General features: G+C 34.1%; 1 protein-coding gene across 1 annotated transcript in view; it reads left to right on the forward strand.

The window, feature by feature from the left end:
• kirrel (kin of IRRE like) overlaps nt 1-12,699 on the forward strand; it is a 46,788-nt gene extending 34,089 nt beyond the window's left edge. The window contains exons 8-11 of the mRNA NM_001171233.1: nt 2,594-2,726; nt 10,064-10,174; nt 10,480-10,706; nt 11,706-12,699. Coding sequence (NP_001164704.1) covers nt 2,594-2,726; nt 10,064-10,174; nt 10,480-10,706; nt 11,706-11,933 — 699 coding nt within the window. The 3' untranslated portion in view covers nt 11,934-12,699. The remainder of the gene's footprint in view (nt 1-2,593; nt 2,727-10,063; nt 10,175-10,479; nt 10,707-11,705) is intronic.
• Nucleotides 12,700-13,129: the final 430 nt, after the last annotated feature.

Below are 13,129 nucleotides of genomic sequence, written 5' to 3' on the forward strand. Positions count from 1 at the left end.
TAGAAAATGTGTGAACACAATTGCACAATGTGACTAGCAATGGTAACGTTTTATTGTGGAAAGGTGAATTGTCTTTCTATCATCATAGTTACCATGGTAACATAGCATACTGTAGAATACTTTATTTTAGCTTAGAATTAATTTTCGCTATTTTCGCTGCAGAAATGATTCAGTGAAAATAAAATCCAGTGAATATACCGTTATTCCCATATTTTTACATTCAACTCATCAAAAACCAGTGAAAATAAATTTCATACAAAACACCCACCAGCGAAAATTAATTCCAGCTAAAATAAAGTATTTCACAGTATGCTATGCCATTTACATAACACACATTTGTCTTAAAGTTGCATTCCCACTTTTCCGTAATCCTGAAATCAAATTTAGAAGTGTCACCTGAATTACAGTGACCTTGAGTGATTACAAATGAATGAAAGTTTGATTTGATAATTAGACACTACAGCCTGCAGTGCAGTGTCTCTTCAAAATTTTTCAAGATATGTTGCCTTAGCAACCGTTTTGACCATTTTTCATGGTGATCACAATTATTTTATTATCAGTAGGAGGAGTTTTGCATATAATAACTTAAAAACATTGCAGACTTGAATACATTATGTATGTACAGTATTCGTTTTAGGTCAAAATTACTGCACTTAGCACTTAAAATAGCTAAGATAACTTTTCACCTATCTAGGAATGTACCTACAAAATCATATTTTTATTTCCAAAATTTTGATCAAGACCAGAAGCAATCGAAAAATTTCCCATTTGGTTCAAAATTAACAAAGATGTTATAGAAAATGTATAAAACATTCATTAATTTGCATCAAAGTTTTGGTGGGACATTTAAAATTACATTATGACATTTAAAAGGTTATTAGCATTTGTCACAATTAGGAAATTTGACTGATAATATAATTGAAGTAATCATAGAATGAAATTCAGTGTGTGAATTAAGCAGATCAATCAAATGTGAATAACATGCACCTTACTTATAAATTGCGCCCTCTAGTGTCAATGCCCACCTATTACTTAAATGGGTGACAGAAAAGTTGCTCAGAGCGTTGATATCATTTTGATCTGTAGTCCATCCATCAAAAACAATTTTTTTTACATATTCCTAAAAACAAATGATTACACAATATTTCCGTCGCCCATAGACCACTTTCCCGGAAGTCAAAGATGCAGCATTTTGCATGTGCGTGTATACTGTATGTACTGGGGTATAACGTAAACATTCTTTTTTCTTACTGTATAATACTGTATTTTAGTTGGAATTAATTTTCACTGATAAGACATTTTGGATGTTTTGTATGGAATTTATTTTCACTGATTTTTGACGAGTTGAATGTAAAATATAGGAAGAAAGGTACAAAATGTATATTCGCTGGATTTTATTTTTACTGAATCATTCCATCAGCGAAAATAGTGAAAATTAATTCCAAACGAAAGTATTTTACAGTATTTTGCATGTGGATGTACCAATCAACATCATAAAAATGACCTTTGACATGCCGCTGGTCACTGCTAACTGAACATCGCTCAGTAAATGTTGCTGTCATTTCGTTGTTAATACTGGTAGTGGTCTCCCAATACTCAGAACGTGATAAGAATAATAGTAAATGGTAACAGTATGGATATAGGTGTAAAAACTATAGCAGCTATTCTTTGCCCAAACTGTCTGACTGTGAAATTTCAAATGGTGGAAACACGTGTCAAGATGAGTTTACCGTATACCAGTCTGGGTTTGTTTGTTGCTTTGTTTGTTTTTCTTTATTGGGAAATAAGAAAAATGTTATTAAAAAAAACATCACAAAATGAAATTCTATTTTACTGAATATTAGCAGACTGACATGTTAGTAGTTGCCGTCGTAGCAAAAGCAGATGTTTTTTTGCACCCCAGTCTCGCTATTTCTGGGAAAGTGGTCTATAAACGTCATTTTGATGTCACTGAAACACATCATCACTAGAGGGCATGATTTATAGGAATTTTGTATTTCAACCACATCTGCATTACTTCTCTGTGGCTTTTTAGTGATTTGTTATGAATCTCATCATGGTTTACTGCCTAAACTGAATTAATTCAATGCTACAACAGTTAGAATATGGATGTTGCTATTCAGTTTACTGTTAAGGGGTTAATTATTCACTGGGTTTTGATTTCGCTTATTTCACTGACTGGAAAATGTGCTAAATTAAAACCCAGTGAATATGTAAAATTTAGCATAGAACACATTAACTAAATGATAAAACTGTGAATTTAAAACACACTGAATTTACCTGAAATGGTAAATCAGTGAAATTTAAACCCAGTGAAAATTAGTTTTACGGTATTTATTTATATATATGGTTGTGAGAGTCTAACTGTATTGAGTAATCATAGTTAAAATGATTTTTGTATATTCTTAACAAGTTTGAATATTCCTTAACCTGTGCTAACCACTGTTTCCTCTTGTGTGTGAATGCAACTGGGTCTAGCCCTTATGCAAACATATGAGATTAGCTTAAATCTCATTTTTTACTTTGAAATATTTGTATCACTTTATTATCTTTTGGCAATTAGATATTCTGATTTCTGATTATGTTCATCTAGGTGGATTCCTATGGAGGGAAAAAGAGCTTACTGAAGATTATGAAAGTCAAGAAAGTAGATTTCAGAGTTTATAACTGCACAATGTGGAACAGCTTGGGAGTTGAGTCGTTTCTTATCACACTCAAAAAAGAAAGTAAGAACATAGAAATAAAACAATATGCTATTTGTTATATCTTGCAACTCTTGCAAATTCCAGTGGTGAACAGAAAATAAATCTTAAAGAGGGTGGTGTTTTTCCTCCTGTGTGCGAGGCACACATTGGGAATCTTTGCAGTTCGTGTGTCTGTATATTTTTATGTATGTATGTATGTGTGTATGTGTGTGTGTGTGGGGAGTGTGTGTGTGCGTATCTGTATGTTTGTGTGTGGGTGTGGGTGGGTGTGTGAAGAACCATATGTCCATATATAACCATATCTCAAGAACCATATGAGCTTTGCTGGGGTGAGCGTAATTGCAATTAACAGGGTCCGCAGCGTTGGGAAAATCCTTTGAAAGTCTTTGGATTTTTTAAGGTCTCAAAACTCCTTGGGTTGTCTTTAAATTACAGGAAAAATAAAAAAATCTTTGATAAGTCTTTAAATTTCTTCATAGTTATTAATTCATTTTAGAAAGGCTTGTTTTCTCTGCATAGTCTGTTTTTATAAAGTGTTTTCTACCCCAGTTCCGACAAATGTCGGCAGTGATTGCTATCCCCGCACCCGTCCTTCTACCATGTGGTGGTCACTGTCACGATAATTTATGCGCCGGCACCCAATCTATGCCGAAAATTCCAGAGTGAGTGATTTTCTGAAGTTCTATTGCAAATGGCGGCCCCCAGCTACTTCATGTCGAGAGGACAATAAACGCTCACAATGATGGGTGAATGCCGTTTTCAAGCAAAGTGGTTTGATGACCCCAATTTCAAAGAATGGCTAGGAGAAGGGGACAACGAGTATGAAGCGAGATGTATTTTGTGCAAGAAGAAAATTAATCTTGGATCGATGGAAGTCTGTGTCTTGCACAGTCACTGTGGCATGGGGAAACAACAAAACGATAAGCCGACGAAACATGAGGAAAATATGAAGGCCATTCGTGGCTCTACAAAGTTATTCACGAACCACCGACCTAGTAGTTCTGCTTCTGCAAGTTCGAAACCGTGAGTCAGTCTATATTTTTTCATTCATGCCATTGTGTCTGATAATATTTTGGGTTTGAAAAAAAATACCAGTAGCTAGTGTAGCGCCTGGTGCTGAAGCTGCAGTGCATTTGTATGTGCTGATGTACTGTAGTATGTGTACGTCATGTGCATTGGGCCTAGTGTTTTATCTTTTAGCCTACTGCATGTGATGTTTTTAATAAATTCAAATTCATATTTTGTTATTATTATTAATAGGCCCGTAGGCAAATACAAATTTAGATACAGTGATTGTGATTGGATTGCAGAGGAGAGAAAACAAGTACAAAGGTACAAATTCAAGTACAAAAGCTGAAAAAAGAAAGCTCAGAGTCTAGATGGTCTGAAGACAAAGAAACGTCTTCTGGAAAGTGACATTCAGCCTCGTGTGGATTCTGCAAACAAAATGGTAGAACAGGCTGAAAAGAGGACAAACTTGAAGAATGTGCATGCTCTTATTGCAAAGTCTGTGAGTTTCCAGAAATCTGCTGCCCGGAAAAGGGAGGACAATTCACCATCCAGAAGGACGTTGAAACACAGGAGGAAAAAATCAAGCAATTGATGTAGACAAACAGTCATGAGTTGGTTTAATGTAAATTTTAATAAGAATTTTAGACACTGTTCATCTTTAATTCAACTAACTGTGTTATTTTGAGGACTTGATTTGCAATTTCATTAAGGTGATTTTATTCACAATTCGTTCATTCTAAAGAGCATTCTCTTGATTTGTAATACTGACTTTCCTTCTTTTACTATTACATTCAAAAATATTCATGTGCATTAAATGACGTTTTTCATGGTGCAAGTTTCTACCAACATCATCATCGTTGAGCTAAATCCATAATACGGTGACTTGCTGTAAGTTTGGACCATCAATCAACTTTATTATTTCTAGAGTACTATTAACCAATCCATCTTGCACACAAAGGTTAATTCATAGCTCTACTCGTTGATTAGTTCCAACTGTTAGTTGATAAAACAATACCATTGTCTTTGGTAGTTTTTAGTGTACTGTAGCAGCATAATTTATAGTTTGCTGTTTAACAATTATAGGCATCACTCCAACTATACTGTCAGAGACATATACATCAGTTTTTATGCCAGTCAGATTATTATACGCTAATAAATTGTAGATATTCAGCAATTTATTTTCACAAAATATATGAAGAGCAGATTCACCATATGGCAGAGTTTCTATGCCTGTACAATTCTACTCTGTAGTACAGCAATGTCATTTCTGTTGTGCTTCCCTTCATGCAGTTAGTTAAGTAACTGAGCGACATCCTTATCGTCCTTTTGTCTCATAATATCTTTCAATTCAAATGTTGTAAACAGTTCTTTCCATAAGTTCATTGCAAGGGGACCATAGGTAGTGTTAAGATCTTGGGTACTTACCCAAGAATCCATGACTGGTCTTAATCAGGGTCCATAGCACCAAGAGCCAAATGATTTCCAAGACTTTTCCAGACCTTTTCCCAAACGTTCTTGCATTTCCCCCAAGATATTTTGACCCTTAATTCAGGCCAACATCATCATCAAAGCTCATCAAAGTTCAAAATAGTATGTCATATGTGTACAAAAACATAGCCATGAATGAAGACTTACTTACAGGGTTCAAACTCTGACCAACTGGTAAAGTCCTTGGTGTGTATCAGTAAACCTGATAATTACCATTGACTGCCATCCATTATTATTATTATTATTGTTATTATTACATAATCTACTGAACATAATTATCTGAATTGAGTAACAGTTACTTGCAAGAATCATTTGACATTCATCTCTGATGCATAGCATAGATTACAAGATGCATGATTCAATCACTGCGTGATACTCCATGAGTATTCTGATGTTCTCTACAAGAAGTCACACAAACAAGCACAAGTTCAATATTCACTTATACGAACAGTTCACTAGCAACCATTCTAATCAACCAAAGAAAAGTCCTGAACACCATGCAAAGCCTTCTCTTCAATATCAATGTGGTAACAGCATACAGTTTAAGAGAATTTACAACCAATGGTAATATACCTATACAATAAGCAAAATTATAATGTAGCGCTGCATTGTGTATAAATCACAATTTCAATATGTTAATTTGAATATTTTTATACCGTACATGCATTTGAAGTTTGCATTACCATATATTACTTATTTTGCATTCAAAGTGAAACTGGAACGCATCTTGTGATAATTTTAGCATCTGATACATTTATACATTTTTTGTATATTCCAGATGTATATACAACACCAGGCATCAACAAAGACGCAATTCAACCTATAACTTCAGTAGCCTCAACTACTGACACATTTCAACTACTCATTATAACCTTTGTTGAGTTCTTGACCATCCTGCATTGCATTACCGGGTATGCATAACGTATGATGAGCAACAATTTTTAAGAGCTTCGGAAAGACCCCGAACAACTTAAGAGGATGAAAATAACCATCAAAAAAGAAGACACAGAAATAAACAGAAAACAACACAGAAGAACCACCTTCTTAATATCAACATCTAAGACACTCCTGAAATGACAAATTGCAAGTGTTAAACTAGTACTAGAAATTTTGGCATATTGTGCATTAAATATGGGAGTTGCACTTCTAATACCACATTTACTCTATTAGAAGTGCACTTAAACCCAAAATAGAATTTCTGTACTGAAATATCACTTATTTTGAGTATAGAAACAATTCTGTTATGTACATTAGTGCATGCACTACTACTAATGCAAATATGGTATTCCATCTTGAGCATACTTATGCATATCAGCATACATTCTCTTATATGTGAAATGTGCTAATTTTTCATCACAAATCAAATCCCAATCACACATTTCATTGTGACTTACCGTACTCGACCGCGCTAGCGCCCAGGGGCCTCAGCTTAGAAAATCATGATTTTTTAAGAGTGGGCGTTTACCCGAGCACCCCCCTCGAAAAAGAGTGCAAATGAAAATTTTGATCATCATGTGACAGATTGAGGGGGTAATTTCGTCTTTGAGGGAAAATCAAATTACGTAATTAGCTGCGTCGCCATTGATTTTTACAATGAAGAAACAGAAATGATCACAAAAATTATGCACATTTTATTACAGTATTAATTACGTACCACCAAAATTTACGAAATTAAAAACTTTAGAGTCTGTTGGAACACAGTCGAAGTCAAAATTCTCATTATCTCCACTGACGAATGTGTTGGATCGTATGCAAACTCTCGATGAAAATCAGAAAATTAGTTGCATTTTGAAGGGGTGGGCACTTTGCCGAATGTGACCCCGAATATACAAATTGCGCAAAAGTGGGGGGTGGGCCCTTGCCTGGGTATGGGCGCTAACGCGGTCCAGTATGGTACTGTTAAGAAAAAGAATCTGCTTGTTCTCCAATGACATGTAGGTGTACCACATTTGTTAAAAGTCAATGTAAGATAAAGCAAGTAAGAGCAAAACCAAGATACAATAAGTGTATATACAAATAGGTTAGGGAAGACGTCAAAAGATCGATGTCGGATAAAAAACTTATTTGCTTTAGTTTTGGGGGTGGGGGGTTTTGACCTCAAAAAGTTTCCATCCTACAAAAAAGATTTTATTTTTTAATGAAGTCAAAAAAATCTTGGAGTATTTGTAGCTCATTTTTTTTCTATCCAATCATAGACAGAAATAACAGAAAATGAAAAAAACCACATCCAAGACGAGAAAATGGTTTGGTCCAAGAGTAAATATGTGCGTCAAATGAGGTGCTTTTGTAAAGTCTTTTGACACCCACCCGACAACCAACTTCTATGCCATACTACTGTTCGATTATCACTGAATTTGTATTTAATGGTGAATGTAGTCTGACGCCATGACCAATATTTATCAATTAAGTTTCAGTGGGAGGTTGGGGGGTTTTGAAAAAAACTAAAGGAATTAAGTTTTTTATCCGGCATCGATCTTTTGACGCCGTCCCTTAGAAATGATGCAAAGCACAGCCAGCCTATTTATCCATCAGTCTACTGTAAAGTACTTTATAGCTAGAATTAATTATCGCTGAAATAACTTTTGTTTTCTGATTTTTGGGTAGTATCAATATTGATGCAAGTTTAAATCTCACAGATGTGTCTCAATCCATTCAGCTTAGCCAGCCCAATCTTTTCCTTTGTTTTAACAATTGTCTTTGACACTGCCGTTGTGGGTTGACCACACTTGTCGTCGTCCGTACATCGTCCATCAACTTTTTTCATTCAAACGACTTCTTCACAAAAACTGTCAGCTGGATTGCCTTGCTATTCATACCATACATACCTGGGATTGTCCTCTGACAGATTTGTTCATTTCAAGATTTCACACCTCTATTTTTTGGGAATATTTTTTTCATTTATGGTTAAAAATGATTTTTTCCACAACCGTTTGTCAGATTGCTTAGAAATTTGGCATGGATGATGTTGACATGGAAAGGACTAACACCCCTCCCCAAAATCTTTAAGGCCGGGTCAGGGTCATCTCAAAGCCCCAGGACAGGGTCATCTCAAGATCACATGTCACATTTTGCACTTATCAACTAGCAGAGCTCTACTGACCACAGGGTCACTTGTACAATATATTTCTTGCCCAATTATTTTCATGCTTTTGTTTTTATAGTAGTGTATTATAGACATTTTTCTTTTAATGTAGTTTGAAATCTCCCATCAGGAGAAAGTTTACATTTAGTTTGTTTTGTTTGCAAAATAATTTGCATATTAAAGAACTTATCATGAGTGTACCAAAAAAACTCCTGTGTGTATAGTCTCTCTTGTTTGTATGTGATCATTTACATAGTTAAATTCACTAAATTTTGTTTCATGTTAACCTATTTTTATTAGTCCCCCTTCGAACGCAGATCTTATTCAAAATGGCTGAATGGTGGCCATTTTTGTGCTAAAAAATCATCAAATACTGTAAAATACTTTATTTTAGCTGGAATAAATTTTCGCTGAAAAGACTTTTTGGGTGTTTTGTATGGAATTTATTTTCACTGATTTATGACGAGTTGAATGTAAAATATAGGAAAAATGGTATATTCACTGGATTTTATTTTCATTCTTTCAGCGAAAATAGCGAAAATTAATTCCAAGCGAAAATAAAGTACCGGTATTCCACAGTATCAAGCATTTCTGGATGGATTTTGTTCAAACTTATAACATACATTAGACATTACGGGTTCCTGATGCACATCTTTTATTTTTCAGATCGGATTCAAAATGGCTGACTGGTGGCCATTTTGTTTTAATGATTGTGGTTCTCTGATATGCTTTGACTGATTATGTTATACATGTATTTAAAATGGCTGATTTTGTTTTAATTAATGCTGTTCCAGAGCAATATCTCTCAATATGAACAAGTACTTGTTTGACGATCAGATATATATGTCAATCATTTTAATGTTAAACAATCATCATAATAGTATTCCTGACATGGTTATATTCCAGCTATATTACTATAAACAAAACTATATATCTTAAATTCGCTAACTTACTGGGACTGTGCCATGCATGGCTTGTTGGCTCGTTATTTATTTATATTCCATAGTATATATTATTGGGTTTTCTACTTGTATAGCTAGTTAATCTCCTTGTATCACTGTGAAATTTTCTGTTCTCATGTTGCTCAAAAAATTTGCACAATTCATATATTTTGCTAGAATTTAGTTTGATTCAAAGGTTCTGTTCGATTTGATTGCATCAGTTATGTCAGTTGTTGGCAAGTTTTACTGATGTACGATCTAGTGTTTGTGGGGGCATGTGTGTGTGTGTGTGTGTGTGTGTTCCACTGATATCTAAATAACCAATTATCAGATTTTAATGAAACTTTGTACATACATGCTCTGGAATAATGCGCAGACATGAACAGTTTTTGGTTGAAATCTGTGCATATTGATGGCCTAATCTGCTTATTAATTAGCCAATTTTAAGAAGGATTTTTGTTGCAATTCATCATGACAGCCCATACATACAACTCTGTCTACAAAATTAGCATATTTGCTCCACTCACCAATCCCTCTCTGATCAAAACCACAAATCTACTTATCGCTTATACAATTCATAACTGAGGCTGACAGTCTAGATCTCATAGAGCATTGGTTCATTCATATTTGGCTTTCTTTCAGCTACAATTCTGCTTTCAATATTCTCATTTTAAAGTTTAGATTGATACAGGAAATATTGTATGATTAGGTGTCCTAAAATTCCATGTACTCTGGAAATGTACTGTCTTATATTTCATCCTATTAATTGATTTATTGAATCAAAGTCGTCTTCTAATATAAAGAAAATTAAAAATACTTTCTTGTTTTGTTTTTAGACCCCATGCCATTGATGATCATTATTGGTGGTTTGATTGGTGGCGCTGTACTAATCCTCATTACAGCAATTATTATTGTATTACTCAATAGATGTAAAGCTAGAAAACAACGTAAGTATTTATTGAACCTCTCAACATAAAAGTCAACTTTTGTTTACTTTCACAAATCAAAACTGCACAATTTTTAGCAGGTTTTTACAAAAAATATTGATCAACTTGTAGGTACAATGTAATGACAAATTTAGTCCAAAAATAATTAAAAAAATTGTGGAAAAATTCCTAAAAAAATGTGCAAAATAATGTGGCAACATTTTGCTGGAAACAATATACAATATATAGTGCTTTTAAAGTGTTCACCATTTTATTTAATACCTAAAGCACATCACAGAAAATAAGAATAATTTATTTGTTTTCAGAGAGAGAATTACACAAGAAGGGGTTGAAAGTTGAAATAACACCGTCAGAACAAAACTATGATGTACATGAACCATTTTACCCAGATGACTATGTTACATTGCATAAAAAACCCTACAGTGATTCACCTGATAATTTCTATGGATCAAGTCAACCACATGACCGTGTATCACCTGAATCCTCCCAGTCAGGAGAACCATATCTAGATAATCTACCACAGGATTATAAGGTAAGGATGTGTTTAATAATGGATTGGTGGATCAAAACACCTGTGTTCAAGAAATACTTTATGTGATACAATATCTGGATAATACTTTGATGTGATTCAGTATCTAGATAATGCCCTGGTGTGATTCAATATCTGGATAATACCTTGATGTGATTCAGTATCTGGATAATGCCCTGGTGTGATTCAATATCTGAATAATACCTTGATGTGATTCAGTATCTGGATAATACCCTGATGTAATTCATATCTGGATAATACCCTGATGTGATTCAGTATCTGGATAATACCCTGATGTGATTCAGTATCTGGATAATACCCTGGTGTGATTCAATATCTGGATATTACCCTGATGTGATACAGGATTTGGATAATGCTTTGGTGTGATTCAATATCTGTTATTCAGTTTCTAGATGTTGTGTTTCACTATCTGGATAATACCTTGATGCTATTCAGTATCTGGATAATGCCCTGGTGTGATTCAATATCTGGATAATGCCCTGGTGTGATTCAATATCTGGATAATACTATGATGTTGTTTAGTTTCTGGATATTGCCCTGTTGTGTTTCACTATCTGGATAATACATTGATGTTATACAATATCTAGATTACGCCTTAGTGTGATTCAATTTCTGGATAATACCTTGATGCTATTCAGTATCTGGATTACGCCTTAGTGTGATTCAATTTCTGGATAATGCCTTGGTGTGATTCATTTTATGGATTATGCCTTGGTGTAATTCAATATATAGGTAATGTCTGCATTAGCATGCATTATCTGAATACTGACTAGATGTTTATGAATAATGCCCTGTATGATGCATCATGATTTTCACCCATTAAAAATAAATGATATACAAAAGTGTCTGCTTTACACCAGTTAGGAGCTGCACAGTTCAACCTCGAAGAATGCAGTTAATCTAAAAATAGTTTGTAATATTTTCAAGGCCTGTCAATGTAAAACCTTATGAAATTGTATTATTGTATATGTTTATCTTTAGATTCCTAATGGCTATGAAAACCCCTATGATAGAAGACCACCAATGGATTACACGGATATTGATTATATACCAAGAAATTACGATTATCCTCCACTTGAACCAAATGGTTACATCGATGAACCGATTCGAAAAGATTACCGACCACCGTCACGGGCATCTATGGGGTCACGTCATGATGACTTTTACGGACCGCAGTTGCCCCTTGGTGCTTTGGCAACTAACGTGTGATTTTGTGCAAAATGTGATAGAATAGAAATTTTGCATTTCACTGTCCTAGTATGATTATAAAAATGTAATAGTAGGACTTTCTTCTGAGAGTAAATGTCAAGTCCATCCATGTAGTAATTTGTATAGCCTTCATGGTTATGTTTCAATTGTCAAATATGTTGATGATGTCATGCAATTCAGCACATAAATTGATGATGTCATACTTTAGTACTCATGATGTCATTCATCTTATTCAAAAGTGTGATGTTGTTCCTGGGTACTCATGAACTGATATGTAATGTGTATTGTTCATGATGATGTCATACATACTTCTCATAAAGTGATGATGTCATACATACTTCTCAAGAAGTGATGTCATAATACTTCTTTAAGTAGTGATGAGGTCATACATACTTCTCAAGAAGTGGTGATATACATAATCCCACGTATACATATGTTTATGCAGATTGTTTTTTTAATCGCTTCAAATAGAGTTCAAGGATTTTTTAAATGGCATATAAATATCTGACAATCCATATGAACAAAAAGTTTTAAAAATGTGATCAGCTCTGAAATATTTCGGGATGGGAGTAATTTAAGTGGTATTGGGTTCAAAATCAAATAAAAAAAAATATTATCTCATCATTTATATATTCAACATAGCAAAAGAAAATATTATTTAATTTCATTTAAGAATTAAGTATAAAGATACTTACTAGTAGTACAGTTCATAATATTGTTTTTCATTTCATCCTAGTATTAAATTACATGTAAATATGAATTATAAGTAGTAGTTTGAGAATTCAGTTTTCTATATAATGTTTTATGGAGTTTAAGGGGTTAGCATATGTTCGCTGGTTCAATTGTTTGGCCTCAATACACAGACTGAAACATACATTTTGTGAACCTCTGTACATTGGCACATGCGGTGAAACAGAGAGTGTACCTGGTGATATTACTGGTATAGAATTTGTTGCACCCCTATATATGTACTTTGTCCTGAAGCCAGCCTATAGTAGAGCATGAATATACATAGATACAGACATAGGTAGAAGGGAATAGATTCTACTCTATGTAGTAATCACTACTTTCTGGCAGCATGTTAAAAAAAAAAAATATTGAAAATGTTTATGACCTACACTTGCGTTGGGTGCGACTGTAAAACATGTTGAAAAAGCGGCATGCAATTTTAGCAAATTGTGGTAAAATGACGTAAT

The sequence above is a fragment of the Saccoglossus kowalevskii genome, chromosome 5, assembly GCF_978046115.1.
Source record: "Saccoglossus kowalevskii chromosome 5, keSacKowa6.1, whole genome shotgun sequence".
In the NCBI taxonomy this organism is placed as follows: Eukaryota; Metazoa; Hemichordata; class Enteropneusta; family Harrimaniidae; genus Saccoglossus; species Saccoglossus kowalevskii.